Genomic DNA, 25,414 nt, shown 5'->3' with positions numbered 1-25,414 from the left:
TGTGAATCTGGCCAAGCCTCGTTTTTACTTTTGGCTTGTTGTGGTTTTTTCTCTCTCTCTAAACAGCGACAAGTTCCAGCAAACACTCTGCCAACTAAGACGGCGGCTATTTGCACTTGTTGTTATTGTTGTTGTTTTGCTTAATATTTTTTTCTACTGCTGCTGCTGCTGTCTCTTTGTCTGCCTGCAAAATTTATTGCAATGCATTTTTCCATTTACGTCACGCAGGTATTTGCAATTTTAACGCTTTAATGCGAAGTCAGTGAGCTAGCAATCGAGACGTGAGAAAGCAAAGCATGCAAAATGTTTTGGAAAATATCGACATAAGTACATAACTAAGTTGGCAACACTTTCGGAAGGAGGGGGACATTGATAGGGACCTGGGAGACATTTTTGTCATCTCATTAACTGAAACACAAGTCAAAGCTTCAAATTCGAATTTCAATTAACTGATTTATGTCACATTTCTTGTCATTGCAGGTAAGCAATTATTATAACGACTGCCAGTCAATAATAACCATTTTTGGGGGTAAGTTGGAGCCTTGAAACTGCCCTCAATAATAGTTAACTAGAGTTCATTAAACTCTACAAACGCAATAGCACCCAGCCTGACAGTCTGGTTGCCTGGCAGCCTGGCAACACGGCTAGCTGCGCAAACAAAACCACAAAACAGGCAAAACGCAACCCCCAGTTAAAAATCAACCCCCTGAAAATGAACCCAAACCCTGCATTCGAAACCGCAAGCCTCATTTCAATGGGCAGCCACAGCACATTAGACGCCTCATTACTTTGGCTTACAACTTGTGCCACGTCCAATACAAAAAATTCAATTTGAATCATTTTTAATCGATGCCATTAAAAATTGATTAACGTTTGAGTGTGAAATCGATGCTAAATATTTGGTAAAATATACAAGACTTGGCAGCTCACATTACACACACACACGCAAACGCACATTATAGAGCGAATGGGAAAGGTGGAAGGGGGAGATGGCACACACGCACACACACACAATGCTGATTGAATTATTAAAGACGCTAATTAAATGCTTCCGGTCGTTTAGCCTGCCGGTTTGCTCATACGCCCCGTTTGCCACGCAATTTATTTATTTTAATTAACATTTGCTCTCTACTTTAATGTGCCATCTCTCTCACACTCTGAGCTTTTAAAAAATTGCCAGCTTATTGTTGTTGTAATTGGTGTTGCATTGTTGTTGCTGTTGATATCTAAATAATCGCCCAGTGCTAAATTAGACACCACTTGTTTTGGGCCAACAGCTTGCGTGGGCTTCGTTCTTTTTTCCTTTGTCTGGGCCCAGTGGGGGCAGTTGGGTGCTTAGTCGTTGTTCTCATTTTGTAGAACAGTTTGCCTTTAGGACTGTAGGGCTACTTCTGGCCCATTGTTTGCTTAAGTACTTCAATTGATTTTCTGCTTGTTTACTGTTGGCTCTTTTGTTGTTGTTACTGTTACTGTTATTTTATTATTTTTTTTTTGTTAGCTACTCAACTTTTATGCGCTTTGTCGCTTTTTGTATTGCTCCTGCGGGTGGTCCTTGTGCAAGTTCCAAGACTCTTAGCTGAAGCTCTTTCCCAATGTTGAAGCCACCTTATTTATCGATTTTAGCCCACTTATGCAGCTCCTTTAATTGCTTTATCGCTTGTTCTTGCTTTCATTGAGCAACTTTTCTTGGTCAGCAGCTGCATCATCAACGAGGAGCGAATTGATATAATCAAACTATCCAACGCCCGCATAAACAGTATGAGTAATACTTTTAACCCCGCTCTGCCGCGGTCGCATTCCCCAGCTTGCCACATCGTATATATACATATGTGTGTGTGTGTGTGTGTAATCCGATGTGGCATTTGTAGCCGACAGCAACAAATATATAAAATGTTGTGTTGTTTTTGTTGTTGTTGCATTTGCATAATGCACACAATCCAATAATGCGTATTTTTTGAATAAATGAATACAAGATTGAGAAAATATGTATTGGATGAAATGTGGGTCACTGCTGTCCAGCAGCCGTTATTAACTTTTACTTTTCTTTAACATTTCTATAACTTTTCAATTTGATTTATAAATTGATATGGGCGTAAAGTGCCTTATGTTTCATGGCGAGCATTGAACCTTGTCGTAGATCTAATAAAACTTGACACTTACAATTGTGCTGGCGCGTAGTGGCTGGGAAATCTTTTGAAGCTAATGAAGTCTAGAGACAGCCAGCGAAAGTTACAACAAAGAACAAACACGGAGTGCAACAAACACATTTCAACGTGTGTGTGTGTGTGTTTGTGTATCTTTTATGATTACTTATCTTTGGGCGCAGCTATTCTTTCCGCCGGTTTCATAGCTTATCATTATTATGTCTCTGAGTGTGAAGTCGTAATTGTTATGTATGTGTCTTTAAAGTGTGTCAGTTGAGTTGGAGTCTCACTTTCCTCAGCCGGAAACAGCTTATTACGTGCTTAACTTGGAGCTGGGCTTTGAGTTGTTGTATGCAAATAGTGTCTCTGACTCAAAAGTCAATCAAAGCGGCAAATTGCAGTAAACCTGTTGCAACCTCTCTATGCAAATGTGGAAAAAAAAGTAGAAAGCTTTAGGATTAAAACCAAAAAAAAACAAAAAAACAACTCCCTTTTGGGGTTCTTTCTCCATATTTAACGAGCCAAATGCTTTAGTGCAGACTTGCATTTAATGGCACCCAAGACAAAACTACTGCTGCTATTGAAATCAAAGTTTGGGCAACTTTAACTGTTTTTGCACCTGAAATACAATTGTTTAGTTTGGCATGCACGTAAGTGGAGTTCATGCTTGTAAACTTGGCCTACAGGCAAGCCATTTTATGGCACTTAAGCGGAAGATAGAAAACTCAAGCTGTGTTGATTCTAACCAAGTTGTTTTATTGCTTTACTTAACAGCATTTTGCTAGCAGTTAGTTTGGGTCGAATGCTTTTTGCATCCCGCTGGCTGCCATTCAACTGCAGCAAACTACCATCAAATTATTGTGTTTCCTTTTTTTTTCCAACATCGGGGCTGGGGAAATAATTGCCTTTGGGCGTAAGCGTAAACATTTTCAACTGCAATTTTAGTCTCAACGAGAACTACAAACACAAACAAATTGGTAAAAATTTTAACTGCATTTTATTTTAAGGTCCCACTAAATGAGCTGGCAAACTGTTAATTTTGTGTCTGTTATTCTAGTCAGAGTACTGAAATTATCTGTACGACTTGAAGAATTGGCGAGATACGTTTGCGACCTGCGGCTGCTGTGGCCACTTAGAGTCAGTCCAGTCAGTAAACGAACTGCTTAAATAATTGTTTTAAATTAAACGCTGTGCGAAACGCCTAAAGTTATGCGCAGCATAAAAAGTCAGCCGCAAATGACGGTGAAAACTTTTATGCGCTATCATTAAGTTGGAAGCACAAAAGTAATAATAAAGGCGTGGGTGAGTTAAAAGGGGGGGATTTGAGGGTTGGTGGGCCAGTGTAGTTGGCAGGTGGCTGTCTCTGCTGCAGGAAGCTAACTTGCGTTGTTGCGCAACAAGGCGAAAACAACGAACAGGAAGGAAGGAAGAGCAGCACAAAACTAAACTCAAGATGAAAGCAAAACAGCAAAAAACAGGAGAGAACACAATGAGCGCTGGAGTACGCTGATAGGGAACGTTGATTATCTTTGATGGTGGGGGTGCTAAGGGGAGAGGTTGGGGAAGAAAGTGGCGGGGATATTGTGGCCCTGTTGCTAGTGACAATGGAATTAACATTATTAGCGGAAATTTCTGGGCTGCTGCGGGCAATCGGCTAGGAAGGCAACTCGTGTCACTTTTAGCTTTTTCGCTGTTGTTTTTCATTTGGTAAATGTTTTTCCGTTGTGCATTTCTTTTTATGACTTAAGACATTAAAGCGAAGAATCCACAGGGTCGAAGTTCATAATGCTCGACTTTTCCCTACCGCTGAAATGTGCTTAAAAAGTTGTTGTTAGCCATTACATATTTATAACTTGGCATTAAAAGCATTTAATACCGGCAGATCTAATAAAAAATAAACCAAAAAAAATGTAAGAAAAACAAATATGAAAAATTGTGGTACCTGCTTCACATACTTTGATGGGAAAGTCAAATATAATTATTCACAACAACTGCCAAGTGCTCTTATAAATAATTATCTATTTTCGTTTACTATTTCGCTTGTTGTCTGTACTTATTAGCTTTTTTGCCAATTAATTTCAATGTTTTGTACACATGTGTTGCTGCAAAGAGAGCAGCTGCCGGCGCGCATTGCTCATTGCGGCGCTCTTCTTGTTCTTGTTGCGCATTTTTCAGGCGCCGCCGAAAAGTATGCAGCAACATTTTGCAGCTGGCGCGTTAAGCATCTGCATTGGCATTGGCAGCACTTGCCAGACAGCCTTTGGCTATCTGAACTATGATACTATGAAGCATTCTTCTGAAATTGCAACTACGACTGTGAAAATAAGTTTCTGGGAAGCAAATTGTTGTTGTTGTTCTTATTGCACTTTGTCTACGAGCTTATGCTTATATGTGAACAAATGTTCATCGGTTAGCTTTATTTAAAAAATAGCTTCGAATCTAAATATTTTGTTTAATTTATCTTTCGTTTAAAATCCTCCGTCCTTATCTTATTATGGAAATAATGTTAAGACAATGTCTTATATGTTCACAAAGTTCAAGTACACGCATTAAAAACAATTTGTTGTCCTGCGGCAAAAGTGGCGCCAGTCATGCAAAGAAGGGTGAAACAAAATGTAAAAAATATATATTCATATATAGACATAGGTATATATATATGCTTACATAAAAAATTATGTGTTCAACGATGTACAAAATCTGGGCAAAACAAATGTTTTACTTTGCTGGGAAGCAGCTAAAAGCAACAAAAAAATAAAAAAAAATGAAGGAAAAGCCAGTGAAAAGAACAATGCAAAATGCTTACATAAAGCTGAAAGCTGCTGCCGCCCATTGTCCATTCCATTGGCCTGCAGCGCCAGTAGCCGTGACCGAGACGAACTGAATCAGCAGCAGAAACGGAAAGCGAAACCGAAACCCAAACCGAATGTAAATCCTTTTATGCAGCGATTTTCATTTCACATAACATAGCATTTTTTTACAATCTTTTTTTTCAATTCATTTTTATTTTGTCTTTTTTTTTTTTTTGTTTTGCTGCTTGACCAAACTAAGCTGTTCTAATCTGTTTGCCGTTGCCCGGCGGGTTATCGTGAGGCGCGCCTACACATTTGTATGTTGCTTGCCTGCTGCCCCCGAACCCCTTCCACCTCCTGACTCCCCATTCCCGGCCAAACTTAAGCCAGCTGACGTTTTGGCTTCGGGTTTGCATTTAATTTCATTTAGATATAGCTTTAGCTTTAGCTTGAGGCCCTGCTTAATTGGACAAATGTACAATTTGATGGGCATTAACATTAATGCTGCATGGATCTTATCAAATTTTCATACTTTAACTTACGTCACAACCAACCAGACTGGCAGCCAGCAGCTGTTTGGTAGTGTGGCTTCTGCCTTTTCGTTTGCTGCCCGTTTTTGTATATTTCTTCAAAAATGATTTCCATCAAAACGCTAAATGAACGCAAATAAACAAATGATCTAGAAATAGAATTTCCACTGAAAATCGATTGCCTTCCATAAAATTGTGTTAAGCCAATTGATAGAAAAACGAAAAGGGTCGAAACATTAAAAACGTGAGTTGTATTATAAAATAAACAAAGGTGGATCCACAGTGTATATGTAAATATGTATATATATATAACTGTTCTCTCAGCCGTAAAATCAATAAAAACAATGCGCCCACAAAATTGTCTTCGAGTCTATTTGCTGAGCGACTGAGTCCCAACAATTTCTACATTTGTTATTACTTAAATTATGAACTCAGCCATGAAAATTTTGAGTGGGATATTTCATATTTTCTCGTTAGGCTTTTCTAGCTGTGTCTGTGGGCCCATAAAAAAGTTATCCTAATGCCAAAGTTGGCCATTTCTGCTTGGGCTTTAATCAAAGCAAATGAATTTAAACGAAGCGTCTCACAAAGTCCTACAGCTATTTGCATAGTATTCGCTGTAGTGAAACGTTTTCTAAGTGAAAAAAAGGATACGAATTGCCATAGATGGTAAAGCATAAAAAAGACTAGCACTAGAAATGTAAAGCACCGTAAGCAGCTGAAGCGGAAGGAGGTGAAGTTGACTGTGGAGCAGAAGCAGAAGCAAAAGCAGAGTTGCTTTTTATTTGCGCGAGGATTTGTATAGCTGGAGAGGATAAGCGCTGTATCCGTTATCCTTTGTGTTTGCATGAATTTAATGCAATCTAAATATTTGTGGGATACTCTCTTTTTCTGCTCCATCTTCATCCTAACCAACACCCATCATTTTTTTTTTTTTTGTCCAGCAGTTTCATTTCATTTCGGTTGATGTGAAGTGGTGAGAAAGCTTTAGTTAAATGTTGGATGGTTTGCGGTGAGAGCAAGGGGCGAACAACTTGATGTTTTAATGCTAACTAAATGCAAATTAATATATTTGAAAAACTTTTGATATAATCGCTTACGAGTTGTGCAGAGGGTCAAAACGTAAGCCATTAATCTTGATCGTGTGGCTTAAATGCAGTTTTATTTGAACTTCATTTATTAGTGTGTGATATATTGTTAGAGCAGTTACAAGTCTTCTTATTTAAAATTTGTTTGTAATCGACGGAGTAACGAATTTTAAGCGATTAGTCATATCATATGAAATCATTTTGCTTTATTTGAAATTAAGCTATAAATAACAATTGGTTGGTTTTTTCCAAGTTAATGAACTTATCTGTAAATTCATAATTTTCCCTGCATTATCTGTACACTATTGGGTTAACATGGAATATATCAGCGAGTGTATTTGTGCGGGTGTTGTGTGGCTTGAAAGCATTTCATTTATGGCAGTTTATTATTAATTCTGCCAATATGCCAAAATCTATTTTCTGTGAATTTTCAACATTTTCTCGGCTATATTTAGCATGACATCTGGAATCGCGTATTATACTATAACAGGTAAAAGGAGGTATCCCGGGGGCGGATCGGTGTTAATGTGTTGATCATTTAAATGTGGCACACGTTGTCCTATTTACGATCTATTATTATAAGCAGAGAATATTAATCTTCTATTCGGGGAAATGCGCATTTAAATGTGTTGGCTTTGACTTTGATATGTTTACAAGGGCCACAAAACAGTTTATGTTGCTGAAGATCCTGCCAAGGATATGCAGAGGGCGTATCAGAACAAGGACTCAACTACGCTAAGCTGCCACATAAATATTTCTTTTTATTGCTGTTCTTAGGGGCGTGGCTAGAATTTTATGCACATTTTTATTGCTGTCAATTGAAGTGCGTTCTACTACCCCTCCCACCCCCTCCCTCCTAACCTATCTGTCTCTCTCTATCTCTTTCTTCTATTATGGCCATGTCGTTTTCATTTAAATTGTTGTTCTCACTGTAATAAAATGCTGAAATCTAGGTCCATATCTACGCACTTGTTATCCTTGGCCATACGTATAATTTGCGCGTGAAAATTGCAATTTATTTTGCAATATAATTTCGCTTTTTCATTTTTTCTTTGTTGTTGTTTTGTTGTTTTGCGGTTGTCGCATTGAGCATGCATTTTAACCATAAATTTGTACAGGCGGCCATAAAATTTTGGCCCACACGCTCTATGGCAGATGCAAGTGGAAAATCTTCAAGTGCCAGACAGAGAGACAGACGGCCATTAAAAATAACGCAAAATTAAATTTAAATTAATGACGTCAATTCGTTAACCACTTTCTTTTTGGTCTGTCCTACTTAGTCCCAAAGGGCCCCGAATCAGTCCTCAACATTTTGGTGGCACTTTCACATCTTTGTTTTCAATTTAGCTAAAAATATTTAATTTGCAACGCTTACTGTGTCGAGGCTGTTTGTCAACAGCACCCCAAGTTGGCCAAATCAAATGCACACGAGCTGCAAGATTTGGTTGCGTCGGTGGTGACAGCGGTTGCCTCTTGACTCAAATATAATACCCAAGGGTGCAGATGCCTGAAATTTTGCAAGCTGCTGGATTGTTTTATTGTTTTACGCCTGTGGGATTAGTTTTAATTTGTTTTTGGGCTTTCTTTGTTTGTAAATTGGATAATAATAACTCTGACTAACTCTCATTGCAGTTTGTGGGCTGGGAGGAGGTGCCCCGTCCAAATACCAGAGCCGAAATTGTGCAGGCCATGCGTCGCATACGGGTGAGTAATCTAATACAAATATCACGCATACGCAGAGTGGGCCACACTATGTTTACCCCAACAAATTGAGACAGAAGACAAGAGCAAACAGATTTCAGATTTCAATGGCCCACATCACAAAACATTCGCTTTCGTTGCCATGATGGCTGCCAATTAAAGGAACTTTCGTCGAGTGCTCTTTAAATTCCTTTCCATTCGCTGTCAGCCTAAAAGCAGGAAACACTTTTTTCTTCGCATGGCGCCGCTGTCAATGTCATCTGCTTTGATTACAGTTACAAGTCGCTGCCGCTCCAAAGCTAACGGCATGAAAAGGCACCGAACCATAGCCCACGCAGCAGGCTTGTTTGTCTGCAACGCCCCCACACACATACTCACACACGACCGCCTGCCATAGTTGGCTTATGCGTGAGTTGGCTTAAATATGCCGAGCTGTTTGCGTTCGACATGTCTGTGTATGTGCGTGCGCGTGTGTATGTGTGCCTGAATTTGTGTATTAGGCTTGCACGGCTTCAATTTGGGACGCGCTTAATATGGCGTTTGTTATTGTCATGTCTTGCCATTAGCCGCGCGCCTCAAAGGCAGTCAAATGTTAATTGAAAATTCGAGAATCAGCATAAACCATCTTTGACTTCTGCTCCTTCAATTGTATACGTGACATTTATATCCTTATCTCTCCATTTGCTTCTTCTTTTCCATACATAAACCGCAGTACGAGTGCAAAGTGCAGAACCTGAAGAAGCGTAAGGTTACAATACAAATATCGGTGAACGGCGTTCGTGTTGTGCTCAAGAAACGTCGCCGAAAAGTAAGTTTAAATCACATCCAGAAACTCATCCATCATTTGCCTGAATCAACCAACTAACTATTAATCTGACATTTTATCCCTCTCTGTGTGTGTGTGTGTGTAGAAAAAGAATTGGACCAATGACCCCGAGGAAATCGAGTTGCTCAATCATCCCATCTATAGAATATTTTATGTGTCCCACGACAGCAGCGATCTCAAAATATTCAGCTACATAGCACGTGATGCCAGCACGGATACGTTCAAGTGTTCCGTATTCAAAAGTCACAAAAAGGTAAATTTATTAATTGATAAACAAATAACCTGACTATATAATGGAAACTAATTACTATGCATCTAAAACACAAGTGCGGCATCAAATTTTGTTTTCAATTGCCAAAAATGTGTCATTTGTAAATATATATATATATTATATGTATTATATGTATTTATATATATATATATTCATAATAACGTTGTCTGCACCACTATATGACTTACTGGCCACACCACACCCGCTCATACTGTGCCTCGGCTGTGTCTGGTCTAAAATTAAACACATTTGTACATGACATTTTGGCTGTCCTGTTTTCGCAAAATGTGTTCTCATATGCACAAATTTGGCTGGCTTCCAGCGAACCGACAGCGCGTCTTGGAAAACCTGAAACGCAAACAAGCGACAAATAAACAAATACATACATACATACATACATACATACATAAGTGCGATATGCACACGCGAAGCAGTATTTAGATGTCAGCATTATAGTATGTGACTTAATGCAGATTGAGGACCTGAGATTATTTGATTAACACAACAAGACTTTTATGAGCTGCGACTTAAGCGAAAATCAACATAAATCTAAAGGATTTTCACAGTTTAACTGGTATTTACAAGAAAGAACTGGTCTCAAACGCTGTTAACAAGCGACAAAACTTTGCTGTTAATGATTTATATTTGGATGAGTTATCACTTAGTGCAGACAAACGCTATTCAACAGCAGCTATAAGCAGCTAGTTGATCAACTTAATCTGCAATTGGTAATGACAGTATTCAGCCATTATCATAAATCAATGTCCACACACGGCAGACACATTTCTCAGCCACATTACTTAGCATTAAATTCAAAATGATCTAAGCAAATGGAAAACGCAGCTGTCTACATTTCCGTATTTTGGCCAACTCACATTGGCTAATAAAATCGTGGCAAATAGAATTGCGGCAGTCAGACCCCCTCCACTGACCCCTCTCCCACAAGTTCTGACCGCGATTTGACAAATAAATAAATGGCTTTTACTTTGTGGTTGCCGCCGAAATGCATTTGCTTTGATTTTTGGTTGTGTTTTGCGGTCAGTTGCAGTCCATTTAACAACCAGTTGAAGATTTTATGCTATCTGTGGCAAGTGCGGCATGTGCTTCGCTTCGTTTGGCCTTCAACTTTGGCTTTGGGCAATGTCAAGTCTATGCCGGCTGCTGACATTTTCCATTTTCGACACAGTTTTTCAATTAGCAAATCACATCAGGCAAAGAAATGTCAGGCAGAGCAGTCTGTCGAAATGCCTGACAAGTGACACCTTAAATTAAGGCCAGACCCGGGGCAGGGCACACAATTCCACACGTCGCGATAATGGGGCACGTGTTGTACTACATTTTGCATTTGCTGCGTGCGTCAGGTGGGCGGGCGGGTCGACGGTCTAACGGCAGCGATGGGGTGAGGCAATCATAATAAACAATATGAGAATAGCACAAACTGCAACGCAATTGCACTTTGTATTATGGATCAGGATCATCGAAATAAACAGCAGACAAAGTGATGAAAGCGTTTGATTTATCGCTAAGCAGCCGTAAGTTGCCAGCAACATTGAAACGCTAGCAAATCAGCACGAAAAATAATAAATGGCCTAGTAAAACACACAGCTAAATACAACTAAAACAAAAAGTGAAAAGTTGCCTTTGTTTACTTCCGCGAAACACAAAGCAGTGACGTAACACGATCGCCAGCGCCAGCCACCATAAGACTCAAGCGCCGAGATCGCGCATACGCCGCGTTAGCTCGTGCAAACAGCAGGCCGCCGCCAAAAGACCAAAACAAACGCAGCGTGTCGCTGACTCCGTTCACCGAAAACAAACGGACGCGTTAACAGCCGATCAGCTGAGTATGGCAAAAGCTTCTGCTAACCAACAATAAGAAAAAGCTTCTCTAGCCGGCTACAGATCTCAGATCTCAGATCTCTGCCGCTCAGTTCGCTGATTCTGTGTCCAGTAACCACTCGACGGTGCGCCGCTGCAGACGTGCGTTGTATACAGAAGCAAACAAATATATATACATATATATTTATATATATATAAATATATATAATATGAAAACTTTGAAACTGTAGAACTATAGTCGAAAATATTTATTTCATGCAATATGCATAATATGTGTGTGTGTGTGAGAAGTGCAGTGAAGTGTCAAATAAAATAAAAAGCATTTGGTAAAAATAAAACAAAATAAAAATAAATACAGATAGAATATACTGCCAGCTGCGGAATAGCAAATTTAAAAAGAATATGTTTATTTATAAATATGTGAATATGTCACAAGAATTAATTAAATAAATTCAGGCAATGGCATGTCAAAAGCGTTAAGAAAAATATTTTGCAAGTCCATAGATCAGCAGGCAACAATATAAAATAATATGTGAAACATACGCCAACAAAAATACAAAAGCTGCAAAAGTGTTTGTCATGGGCTCTCGTTGACGCCATCAAGTAGCTTCAAGCAGCCGGGCCAATCAGCTCAGAAGACGAAACAACAACAGAAAATTGTATCTAGTGGGAAAACTGAAATTCAAATGAAAATTGTCAAAGCGCTGGAAAATTAATTGCAAAAGAAAAATTCTCAAAACGTGCCATTAACAAATTTACAATCTAGTATTTCAATAAGCTATAATGGCCTTGAAAATCAAGTTAATAAAGTGCCAACTAAAAGAACTTGTATACAATTCTGACCACACTCATGTTAACTCCTTGCTTCACTAGCATATGCAAAGGCTACGATCTGACGCAGTTTCCACATTGTTTATGCATATGAATTCTTAGTGGGATAAATATGCCGCAATTCACTTAGTTTTCATAACCATTTCCATTTCCAATTTGCATTCCCATTATCTACAAATGCCCACGCAATAACACTTAATGAGCTCAATTCCCCACAGGTAGTCGAAAGTGTGTGTGCCATAAATAAATAAATAATATGACGGCCAATGAGAAGCACACGTGATGGAATGAAATTTTTATGATTTTCTTCTCGCGTTTATTTATAATTGTTAGTTTCTTAGGAAACCAAATCAAATTTTCAATTTGTAGACAATAACAGAAAGTCTTTGAGATTCAAAAGGGTCTCTAAGGGAAGAAATCGAAAAGGCTTATAAGCACTTTGACAACATTGAAATATTATAAAAGCCGTGCCAATAATTCATACAGAAAATGTAATACACCTAGAAGAAGAATCGTTGTTGTAATATTATTACACCTATACGAACACATATATACAGTAAGATTTGCCCATGTATGTGTTAGTTGTAGCTTTTGGACCAAAATGGCTGCCGCGTTCGTTGGAAAATTCAATTATTTTGTTGATTTTTGCCTTCTTAATTTTCTTTCTTTTCGTTTTGCATTTAAACCAAAATAGATCCATTATTTTAATTGCCTGCTCTAAAGTATTTCGAAAATCGAAACGAGAATGAATTGTGCAGATAAAGGGGAATTAGGGCGGGTGAGGCGTTGATTTTTACTTGAAATAGTATAAGTAAATAAATAAATAAACGTGTGTATTTTGTGCGTGTTTGTTTTTGGGGTGAAGAGTGAATTAAAATTTAAGTTGGCTGCTTACCGTGACTAATGAAAAGTTAATTAGCAACAGCCGTAACCGATAAATTCATGTTGAAACCATAGCAAACCACGTGCAAAATGTGCAACCACACGAGCAACAACATTCAACCTGCAGCAGCATCAGCTATGTGTGTTTGTGCGGCAATCAGTGCAGCAGGGGCTTGTGGTTATTGCGGCCGCCACTGCCACAGCTTATGTACGCCGTAAACATGTGCCAACTGCTGAGCACAAGAGGCGATAAAAATCATGCGTTTGCAGGCTAAAGTTATTAACAAAAAGTTGTGGCATTAAAAAACACGAGCCACGCACCCATCGTTTGCATATGCGTCGGCGGGACAAGGGGCGAGCAACAAGGATTTTCTGTAAAATTTTCCCTTATGACAGATAAATAAACAGACAGACGAGCAAACAGATAGTTAATGGCAGAAGACGGAAATCAAATAAGCTGGCAGATTGTTGACTTTGCCGAAAAGTAAAATGAATATTAAAAATCAAATAAATACATAAAGCCGACTAACGGAAAGATTTTTAACGTTTTTTGCGCCATAAATTTTGAAGTATTTTTTGAACAAAACCAAATCAAACTTTTATTTATTTTAGTTTGAATTGTAAGTGGCGCAGTTGTAAATGAAGAAAACTTTAGTACAAATGCCAATTCACCTGAGGTTGGTTCTTTTGTGTTTTAATTTTTTGTAGTTTTTGATTTGATTTATTAGCAGTTGCGTCAGCGCATTGCGCACGGATTGCGTTGTGTGTGCAGTCAAGCAAATAGACAGACTGTTAAATAGACACATAGACAGACAATCAATCGACACCTTTGCCACTTCGTTAGACAAATTTGCGTGCACACGCAGCGTATGCGCAATGTTTATTTTTTGCGTGTTAAGGGCCAAAAGCAATGTTGTGCTAGTGCACACATAAACTGAAATGAGTGTGGTTTATTAAATAATTAACATGAAATCCATATACGTTTGTGTGTGCCATGAAACGCAAAAACAAATCAGATTTTTAAGTACTCAATGTTTTGTAATATTTGTTTGTGTGTTGGCAAACCAATTGTGTCTGCGCTTGTCAAAATATTTCAAACTGATGTCTCGTTAATGTCAGATTTATTGTTGTTATTATTGTTTTTGTTGTAGCTGTTGCCGGCTAATGCGCCAGTTGTAGTCCTGCAAAGTGCTAAAATTGTGAAAACAGCAACATAATTAACATTGATGGACATGCAAAATGATTGGATAGATTAACCACAAACTACACTTAGCAACAGGAATTTGCCAATATATGTCATATGCCATGATTGATGTGCACAGCTAAATATAATCTAAATAGTTATTGTATTTCGTTGGGAGATTCCTTACAAATATTCATTCCGCTAAAATTGATTTTGAAATTTCCATCGATTCATTATATTGTTTCAACTTTACTGGGAATATGTTCAATAAATATATAGTTCGATGACTAATGAAATTTATTTTTAAATTAAGACCTTCAAGCTGTTGTCTCTGTGCCAGTCAAAATGCAATCAGCTGATTCATGCGCATCCCAAAAGCACATTAGCCGAACACTAACCCAACCATAAACTAGAATGTTCCGAAAAATGCAAATCATTCACTTCAGATTTCTGATGCCTGACTGAATGATTAACCAAAACAAAATCCCAACAAGATTGACAGTTTTTTCATTGGGTGTTGTCAGCAGAGGGTAGAAAATGAATTAAATTCAATGCAAGCGTAACGCAGCTGGCAGAAACTTACTAAAAAAAAATAATTTAATATAAATAACTATTTGTATTCATATCAACCATAACACAGGCAAAAACAATTGAGTGGCCCGCAGGCAATCGACGAAAATAACTCAATATATATACTATATATTGTATACGATATATGCTATATTGTGTTTTGTACACATAAAAGACTACGTAAGAGAAATAACAAAAAGAAAGGTGAAAAAAGAAAAACACTTCAACTGTAGGTGCGAAAAATGGCGCGTTTGGCGATGTGTGTGAATAACCTGGGCCAAGGAGCCGTTATTGCCCACAGCAAGCTAAACAATTATGAAATTAATAGCCTTTTAATTGGCAAGGATTATTATTGAAAACAAATATTGAACAGCATTGAACTTAGCGCAAAGACGTGCAAAAAGTGTGAGCAATAGTCGAGCAAAAGTCGAGCAAAAGTGTTGTGAAGCAGTTAGCCAAGTTTTTGTTGGCCTTGTATTTATCAACACGTTGACGGATCATTGTACGAAGCACCCGGCCATGAAGCATGAGAAGACTGCAACCATGGCCTCCAATGGCATGCCACTTCTTAAACGGGACAAGCAGCGGCACCAGCAGCTCTTGGAATCACCCAGTTCACGCAGTCCCATCACCAAGGCATTTGACTTTCTGCCCTGGACACGCAGTCGCAGCAAGGCTGCTGCTCCGTCCAGCAAACCAGAAACGGCGTCAACTGCAACTACAATGGCCGATGTGCACTATCATCGGAATATCTTTCGCAGTGGCGGCGACCTCATACGCGATATGCTCGTCGGCGACAAAGACAAGCTGCAGAAGGAGAAACCACCTCAATCGCCGCTCTCGATGGCCAAGAAGACACCACGCAAGCAGAAGCAACTGTCGCGCAACAAGAGTCTGGACATTCGGGAGCTAATTGGCTGCGCGGACAGCGAACTGGCGCCGCGGAGTAATGCGAACAGCTCGGCGCAGCCACAGCGCTTCCTGGACGACACCTACATTGACAATAAGCCGCGGCACATTCTGTTCAATGATGAAGAGAACACTGTGTATCTTATTAAGAAGGAGCAGCCGGTTGCCAAGACACACAAGCCACACCCAGCCGGGGATGTGCTGAAGGCGCGTCTGAAATTTAAACGGTTGCCAAGCGAACATTATGCGGCCTCGCCGGAGGCTCTGCGTCGTGCTCAGCAGCTCTATCAGCGCTCCGAGCAGAGGCACACGTTGCAGCGACGCAAGAGCTTAAGTGATTCGCATTACGAGCAGCAGAGCAGCTCCAGCCTGAGTAGCGGGGGCAGTGGTGGCGGACAAGCTGCTCAAGCAGCGAGCGGCATTATGCTGGAACGACCCAAGACAGATAAGCCGCGCAAGAAGCTATCTTTTCGCGAGCCCGTCGAGGCGGGTCTGTCGACAGTGGTGGTTGCCATGTCGCCAGCGATGCTCAGCGAGCAGCGGCAACGGCGTCGCAGTTCCCCATTGGAACGCACCACAGCGTTGGGACAGGGGCTGGATTGTGATAATTTATCCAATAATCATATAAGGAATGCAATTTCCTGCGGCTACGCTGCCAGCGATCCCGAGGTGGGTACGCCACGCGCCACGGGGCGTATGCGTTATTTGCTTTGTTTGACAGCAGGCAGTACAATTGAATTGCTTGGCTGCCTTAATTGCTTGCTGTGTGACACTTTGTATTAATTGTTGTAACTCGAGACTCACATCGACTTATCCCCTACTACAACTTGCTCTTCATTTCTTTTATATATTGCAGTCTCAGGCCATGCGCATTGTGCGCACCGTCGGACAAGCCTTTGAAGTGTGCCACAAATTTAATCTTCATAAGAATTCCCTGGAGCCCAATGACGAACGCTCCGATGTGTCATCATCGGAGCTGCTGGATGTGGAGCAAATCAGTGAGCAGCAGCTCAGCGAGGATGGAGGCGTCATCACCAGCGATACGCCAAAGAAAGGTACATGCCAATATGAGTCTGTGTGGGTGTGTGAGTTCAAGTGTGTCTGTGTGAATGGTACATGCAATTACTCGAGATATAAACCGATTGTTGAACTACGCTACCAGCTCAGGCGTTGGGTCGTTGTACGTTGTACATACTGTGAGCCAATAAATAAATGAAAAGCTTTTCCTGTCGACACCGCCTGCTACTTCCTGGGGTGCCATCATCATCTGCGAGACTGGCTGGCCGGCCACTTGTGAGTGGTGGTTGCAGCCTGGATACTCTGGACAGTTGATTGCATTAGTTTTGCATTCAGCTTAGCATTTCAATGCAAATTGCTCATGGTGTTTAATTTTGAATTCAGTTCAATGTGGCAAAAATTTGCATTTAAATTGCATTTCACAAGCGACTGGAAGCAGCTTCCAAAAAAAAAAATTAATTTGAAAAGGGATAGGAAAGTATGTTGACACTTAAATGTGGCGCATCAGAGAGCTCAACAAGAATTTATAAATAATAAAATGCAAATGCCAATGAGGAAATATAAAAATCTCACGTTTTCATTAGCGAAACAAAAAACCTGAAAGAAATATAAAAATTTCTGATATATTGATATATTGTGTAAAATGAAGAAGGCACTTCGCTGGGCGTTAAGCAATTTCCACGAACTGCTTGAAATTTCAATCAGCTCGAAGCGGCTTTTCATATTTTATTTTTTTTTGACACTTGACGTCACTAACTTGTACACATTTGCCAAAAAAAAAGAAAGAGGAAGCAAGAAATATTTAAATTCTTTAATATTTTCTAACAAAATTTTATCTAAAACAATAAAACGACATCTTTTGACAGAATATTCGTAGAATATATATATTCAGTAAAGTATCTCGAGTAGCTGCGGGATGGATTGCTGGTTTGGGTGGTATCACTAGGACTGTAATACATATTGAAACTTCGTTGCCAGGTTACATGCAGCATGCATAATTCACGTGGCTTCTGTATTTTTGTGTGTGCATGTGTGCGTGGGCGTGGCGTGGCGTGGAATGGGCGGCATTTAGCCTTTTGGCATGTCTTTTGGTCGAGTCGTGTGCCAAAAATAATTTATTTACTTTTGTTTATATAGCCGACTAGATATACACATGAATGTTGTTTTTTTTTTTAATGGTCTTGTAATTTTTAATATTCATATCTTTGGACACGTCTGCTGACTGAAATGAAAAAATACATACGATTCTTGGCTGCTGCCTCATTCACAACAGATGCTGCCTTTTTGTGTCTTTGTTGAGAGATTGAGAAAAGATAATTAAAGTTAGGCAGGTTGAATGTCTTACAGAAGTCTAGACAAATTGCCTGTCCCAATAACTGACAAAAGAACGATTTAACAATATGATACAAATTAAACAAATTAATGAAAAGTCGAAAGCAAAAACGTAAGCTATTAATTAAGAAAAGAGTTAACAAGAATACCTCAATCCATTTCCACACATAAGCACTCTCATATTCAAGATATGAATTGTAGCTCATTTGCAGCTGGCGACAGAATTCTTTATAATTCAATTAGATGTGCAGATTTGTTTAACTTATTCGTCGAAATAGGTCGTTTCGATAATAAAATCCATGAATCGACAGACCAAAAGAGCTTCAAGCATATGGTTTTTCTGTTATATAAATATGAATACACAAAGTACTAATCCTTGTTCGAAATAGTCTAAGTTCAGTGATGCATTATGTGAGAGTAGTATAAATTAGTTTTATATGAACCATTAAATGCGCCAAATTAATTTACATGCTGTGCAAAAATTATAAGATTAGTTCAAATGAAACAATACGCAGTTATTAACATGTGCCCAGGTGTGAAGCAACATCAACTTACCTCAAAATTTTATACGATCTCTAAATACACATTTACAATTTTTCACAAATTAATCGTCTGCAACTTTTCCATTTACACTCGCGCTTCTATGCAAAGCTAACAATATAATTGTGTTCAAATAGTTGAAATATTTTGTTTGAAATATTAAGATAAAACCCCCGCAAAACTGCAAAATAAACACAACATTGAACTTCGCACGACCCCTGAACAGAACACGAACAGTGATTGATGGGAGCGTGGAAGTGTCCGATAATGATATCATTATTTATTGTTTACGCAGCATAATCAAAACAAATATTGAAATCAAGCTGCTGTAATTAAGTGGAAATTAAGCGCTAACCTGGCCAAGAAGCAGCAGGTGTACCAGCTAACAAATGTGTCTGCTTGGTGTCCACTGACCTTGACAAATGGTTGCGTGTATCTTTGAGGTTGGGGTTGAGGTTACAATAAAGATTGCTAGGTCAATTTATACGCTCCATTTGCGAACATGCAGTGCCTTCTGTCAGCTGGCCACTAAATCTGTAACCATTTGTGTTTATTTATAGAGCACTTGGCCATAACGCCCGATTTAAACCACACGCAGCCGCAGCGACCGAACCACTTGGAGTTGCTGCCAACGCAGTCGAGTCTACGTAAATCGACCAGCCTGCTGGTAAGTGAAATATCAAAATTCAATTCTAATCCAATTCAAATTCCCATTTCCATATCCAACTACGAATCCAGCAAATTAGCCGCATGTGTACTTATTAAGTACTTATCAGCAAATTAAATGAAATAATGGCCCATTGACTATTAAAATGCGATAAATGCGCAAAAAATAGAATCCATTAGAGTATTTCGCTTAGATCATTTCCATAAATTTAGAGCTAGACAAACATATTTTTGTTTGTATAACCAAGTCAAAGGGGTAAACAAGAGAGTAACATTAAAAACCAATTTATTTTATACGATTTTTCTGTTTATGAAATCGGCGTCTCTATGTAAAAATTTGTACAAAATAATAATAATAACAAAACTAATTGTGTTTTAGTTCATGAGCAACGGAAATCAAAAGAATTTTAATTATTTATAAATAAATTATGTCAAATTAAGCACCGAATTACATCACATCGGCTTTGAATTGGAAACTATATGAAATATTTTATTTTTATAACAATTTAATGTTGAGCTACTGGCTATTAAGGTTGATTTAATTATATCATTCCACTTATACATATTTATTGTCCTACTCCACCCCGCAGTGCGATGTGGACGACAAATCGCCCAGTTCGCCGTCTTCGCCGCGCACTGAGATAACACAGCTGAAGGATCAGATGGAGGCGCAGGCACAACAGACGCGTCAGGCGCTTGCTCAATTAATGCTCGTCAGGGAGCAGCTCATATCGGAGACAAATGCTCGCCTCGAGGCACAGGTAATTACCAAGCATGTAACCAACACTAGACTCAACTCAACACCCAATCATCTCCCCTCCCATCTCTCTCTCCCTTGTCTCTCTTTTTAGGCGCGCACACAGCAGTTGCTGCAACAGAATCGCGAGTTGCTCGAGCACTTGGCCTCGCTTGGCGCCTACAACGAGCAGCAGAGCGCGGGTCTGACATCAGCGAACATTGGCATGGCACCACAGGTGAGTTCGATTATCAAAATATACAAAATATATAAATTAATAAGTGTAGTGATCTACGAATGTGGCAAGTTAACTTGAGACTTTATGTTATTTGCCCCCAGTCCGCGTAAACAGACTGCGCTTTGATTTATACCTTCATAATTTTGTTGCTTTTATTATTAAAACAACATCCAATAGGAAATAAATAAGAACTTTAGAAGCCTGGCGCCCTATGCATGTTTATTTTTCGTTTGCTGCTCGCTGAAATTTTTTGAAATTGCGTTTTCATTTGCATGTTTTTACCGGCTGTTTGCTTGATTGCTGTTTGTTGTTCGTTGTTCGTTGTTATTGTTGTTCATTTTTGTGAATTAAGATGCAGTGTTAATGACGTGAGCTACCCCTTTCTAACAGCAGCAACAGTCGCAGCTGCAGTTGCTGCTACAAGCGACCAGCAACAACAACAACTTGGCCGCCATCAATCAGCAAATCAACAATCTGGGCAACATTAATCAGCAATTGACCTCGCTCAGCCACCAGTTGAGCGGCCTCAATCAGCAGAGCCAAAATCTACAGAACCTGCAGAGCATGCAACAGACGCCATCAACACCAACGCCTCAGCAGCAGCAGCAGCAGCCGCAATTAACGCCACCAACACCGCCAATAACGTCAGTAGGTGCAAGTGGCAGCACTACATTTCCCTCAGTGAGCCAACTGCAAAATATCAGTAATCAGCAGCAGGATACGCTCTCCAAGGATCTGTTTCATGTCAACCAGGAGCTGCTGAATCGCCTTCAAGCGCTCAATCTCAATGCAAATGCCGCCCAGCAGCAGCAGCAACAGTCGTCGACAGCATCGCCCCACAACTCCTACTTCTTTGTGAATCCGTTGTCCTGCACACCAGCGACACCTTCAACGCTAACCAACAACAATGCAGCGGCACCATTCAATTTTTTGGCATCGCCGGGCGGACTCAATGCGGGCGCTTTGACGCCGACATCGCTGGGCAGCCTGAATCGCAACTCATTTACAGGCAGTACCATGCTGAATGAGGATTTGCGGCTCAGCATTGAGCAGAATCTGAACAATCTGGAGGAGCAGCTGAAGGTGGCTGTGTCGAATGGCAATCTGGCTGGCTTGGCCTGTGGCGGTTCCAGTAGTACAAGGGACAACAGTCGTAGCTCCTCAACGCTTGACTCGCCATCGTCGCCGCGTCAGCGCAGCAGCAATAACAATCTCAGTCCTGGCAGCAGTAGCCAGAGTAATGGCAACAACAACAACAATAGCAATAATAATTCAAGGGAAACTCGATTCAATACGGTGCTGCTGCGTGTCACCGACGAGGCAGGACATCAGCGCAAGCTATCGGCCACGCCCAGTTTTATTACGCGCAGTACCAGCGAAAAGGTGCCCAACCGTAGCCAAATGATGAGCCAGGTACAACGCACCGCCTGGGCCAGGCACACAACCAAGTGAGAAGAGGAAACCAACCAGAACAAAAACAACAACCACAGCAATTGAGAGTGGACCAGCTCTTAAGTTATATTAGTCAACTAAGCTTAGTCTCGAGAGAGAGAGAGAGAGGGTGTGCGTGCGTGTGTGAATGAGTTTGAGTATGTGGAACAGTATTAAATGTTAGAGCAAAACTAGTTTATAGTTTGCATTTTAAGTTGTTCGAATTTCTAGTCCTGCAAAGTATTTTTCGAGCATAACCTAAATAAAAAGTACTTCTCCTGCAGCATATCATAATATATAAAAGTAAAATAACAATGAAAACAAGTATTTTCTCTCCCTTAAAAGTGTCAAAGTAATTAGTTGTTAAGCTCCAAAAACAAGATTAGTTTAAAACTATTTTGTAAATTGTTGTTATCCTTATGCAAAACTTCCAGAATTGTTTGCTCAAATAATCAGAATAAACCAAATACTGAACAAATAATTATAGTTATTATGTTAACGAATGTCAAATATAAACACTACATAAATTATTTGCAGCAAGTGTTAAATGTAAATCATAGAAATGTATTTATTAACTAAAATATAGGCTACAAACAACATTAAATGCAAAACAACAAGCAACAGCAATAAAAAAGCATATATAAATAATTCAAGTATCTCTAAATACAACTATATATTATCATTGTAATCATTAATAATTGTCACTTCAAGCAGCGTTGAACCATTTTCATAATGAGTTTTTCAGAAGCAGGAGCAATAAAAAATTCACAGCGCAATTTAAACAACACGAAATAAAAAATGCTGCATACTCTTAAGCGCATTTGTATTACGCATACGCCGTGTCGGATAATGAACGGCCGAACAGGCAGTGCATAAATTTCGCGAGATAAATGAAAAATGATAGCAGGCAGAAAGTGCAGAAATGGGCTGATGGAAAAAAAGCAAGTGTCGCCATTTTTCACTTTTCTTTTTCTACTCCAGTCGGCGCCCCTCTATCTGTTGCATTCCCTGGCCCTTGGTGGACAGCAATTTGCGCACATAACTCATTTGCATAAATTTACACACTGACTTTTTGTTTATTCTCGACTCATTTTCACAGCTCTCGTCGACGGCCAAAGTGGCTCGCTGGTTTCAACAGCTGCCATGGCATACCGCCTCCTTGTCTCGACCAGAAAGCGGCTTCGTTTCCGGTGACTCGCGGTCTGAGAAGTATCAGGAGGATCATTTCTATGGCGGCATGGTAAAGGAAACGGATGATTTATGCGATGAATTTTTGCTCGTCGAGGGCAGCAGCACCATTTGGACTAAGTTAAGCGCCAAAAAACGTCGTAAATTGCTTGGCATGCGTTTGGGCAAAGTGACAACATTTTAACTTACCCCACATAAAAACCAACTTCAACTCCCCTGCCACCCGTAATGTGTGCGTTTATTAGCAGCTAAGTGCGTTTTTTGTAGCATAGCTCTAAGGGATGGCGATTTTTGTAGCCAAGTAGCTAGTTACTTATATACTTATGATGGCAAATATGAAAATCAATAGACTAAATCACCAAATTAACCCAAAACGAACGACATGCTCATTGAAATGCCATGAACACCCACAATCACAAAAAAAAAATATAAAAAATGAAGAAATTAAGATAAGAGCAAAAAGAAAGTAATGAATAAGCGTAGACATAAGTCAATTAGCGGGTGTTTAGTCAAACTAAGTTGTAATTTTAGTAAATATCGATAGTTGTCACCATCGGATAGTTTTTAGTTGGAGTTAAGAACACGAACAAGCAAGACGCGCACCTTTGTGGCAGACTGAGGACATTAATTATACGCTCATGTATCACGAACAAACGGAACAAAAACGAAACAAAACGACACATAATAAAAGGCTGGCAATTGCTGCTTAACTTGGCCAACTTTTCATATTTGAGAAAAACTGGTTATGAAGCTAAGCAAACAAACATGCAAAAAGCGCAAAAAGAAGCAAACTGGCAAATGCGTATTGGAGAAAAACTCCAACGCTGTAGATGCCTTGCGTACTTGCTTTGCTGGGAAATGTATGGTTAAGTAAATAAGCCAAGTTAACAACAAGGACAACACAATACTCACACACATCTCTCATCCATACATTGGCTTTTACGAGGAGCAGCAACTCAAATGTTTGCTATTCATACATTTTTCAGCATCAAGAAATTTTATGCATAAATCGATTTTACTTTTATGTGGCCGCCGTTGTGGTTGAGAGCATTTTCGGGGAAACTCTATACATTTACTGTGCACCCAAACTGATGGTGGCATACGTGGCGTATAAGTGATTACAGCAGTTTGGGTGGATTTAAGGTCGAAAGCAGGCAACTTGTAAGCAAGGTAGATACAAAGTTCAAACAGATTGAAGATTGAGTACAATTTAAGGTGACTTGCATTGCACTCAATATTTGATATTTTGGAATCTTAAGTAAAATAGGTTAGGCTTAAGTTATATACAATATTTCAAAGCAAGCAATGGGCCCATTCAAAATATAATTATTATCTCCATGAATACTGATTTAAGATTTAACTTATCAAAGTCTCTAAAAAAAATGTGCCCAAAGTCTATATTAACAAACGATTTCCCTAACGATTTTAGGACAACTATTCAATTATTCAATTAAGTACAAAATTTGAACAAATATCGAAATTTATGGAAGAGATAAACAAAAATTATGTACGTAATGGTTTTAGTTAATTTATGCAACAATTTTTGAGACTGAAACTGAAATTTGTAATAAGCATAAATAGAAAACATGAGCGCACAAACACAAACACATACTCACGTACATACACACATACACACATGCATACATACACACAAACATACAAACATGCACACATTCACATTGTATTAAACTTTTCTCATGTAGAAGTGGAACATTCCAAGAGCATTTAGCATTTAGCAATTTGCTATTTAATATTTAATATTAGATTAGTTCTAGTTTATGTTATTATGTAAGTTCTCCAGTAGAATAAAGTGAATAATAAAAATTAAAAGCATATATGCAATTTAATGCTATTGTTGTTGCCGCTGTTGTTGTCGTTGCACACTTTGCTGTTCAATTAATTTAACGTGCAGCGCATGTAATAGAGACAAGCGTTGCATATCAGCAGGGGAGGAGCAACAGGACATGGGACATAACCCAGCAAGTGGGCTTGGCTGGCAGCTAACAAGCGCACTCATTCGCGTGGGCGGCTGGATGGCAAGGGCGTGTGGGCGTGTGGGCGGTTGAGCGTATGTATCGCATATTGAAAATTAGAAAACAAACTCAAGGCAACTTGTGTGTGCGGTCATAATTACTAGGAACGCGTTAGGCGCAGGGGGTTTCCAACTAAAAGCAAAAGAAGCGCACTAATGGAGCGTATGAAAATGAAAAATGAAAAACGCGACATGCGATACTTTCACTTTTTGTTTCGTATAATTTTTGTTGACACTTTTTGGGGCACAGGCAACGGCCATAATTATATAAAACTAAAACGCCATGTCAATGTGTAGGCAGCGCGACGTTCCTGAAAACCGGAAGTCCATACACACACGCACACAGACACATAGACACACACACTCACACAAGCATACACACAGTGTGCAGAGTTAACAATGTCAGCATGTGAGCTATGTGACAGCAACAAGAAACAGTTGAAAGTGGCGCGTGTCCTGTGTTCTGTCTGTCGCCGCGCCAACGTCATTCACATTCACATTTACATTCGCATTCACATTCACATTTATTGCGTGGCTTCAACGCCAACGTCGACGCGTTTAATTCACATTTTATTTTCGCTGCTGCTACTGTCGACTGGGCGCGTAATTGTTGCTTCCTTGGACAGGACATGGATATAGTTCGTTCGCGTTGGCGTTGCACAGCGGACGTG

The 25,414-nt window shown here is 39.5% G+C and overlaps 1 protein-coding gene across 4 annotated transcripts in view; it reads left to right on the top strand.

The window, feature by feature from the left end:
* Nucleotides 1-24,253, top strand: part of LOC6557589 (capon-like protein) — a 45,439-nt gene extending 21,186 nt beyond the window's left edge. The window contains exons 3-10 of one of the 4 annotated variants that reach the window (XM_032737293.2): nucleotides 8,184-8,255; nucleotides 8,965-9,060; nucleotides 9,164-9,331; nucleotides 16,420-16,618; nucleotides 19,013-19,119; nucleotides 19,709-19,879; nucleotides 19,970-20,092; nucleotides 22,623-24,253. In XM_032737293.2, coding sequence (XP_032593184.1) covers nucleotides 8,184-8,255; nucleotides 8,965-9,060; nucleotides 9,164-9,331; nucleotides 16,420-16,618; nucleotides 19,013-19,119; nucleotides 19,709-19,879; nucleotides 19,970-20,092; nucleotides 22,623-22,895 — 1,209 coding nt within the window. In that variant the 3' untranslated portion in view covers nucleotides 22,896-24,253. Of the gene's footprint in view, nucleotides 1-8,183; nucleotides 8,256-8,964; nucleotides 9,061-9,163; nucleotides 9,332-14,709; nucleotides 16,233-16,419; nucleotides 16,619-19,012; nucleotides 19,120-19,708; nucleotides 19,880-19,969; nucleotides 20,093-20,482; nucleotides 22,170-22,622 lie in introns of those variants that run through there. The other 3 variants (XM_032737283.2, XM_032737290.2, XM_032737278.2) reach the window with 3 other exon arrangements.
* The last annotated feature ends 1,161 nt before the right edge of the window (nucleotides 24,254-25,414 follow it).

This window comes from Drosophila grimshawi, unplaced genomic scaffold (assembly GCF_018153295.1).
Source record: "Drosophila grimshawi isolate 15287-2541.00 unplaced genomic scaffold, ASM1815329v1 contig_44, whole genome shotgun sequence".
NCBI lineage: Eukaryota > Metazoa > Arthropoda > Insecta > Diptera > Drosophilidae > Drosophila > Drosophila grimshawi.
The sequence above is the reverse complement of the archived record's forward strand: the minus strand, read 5'-3'. Positions and strand labels throughout refer to the sequence as shown.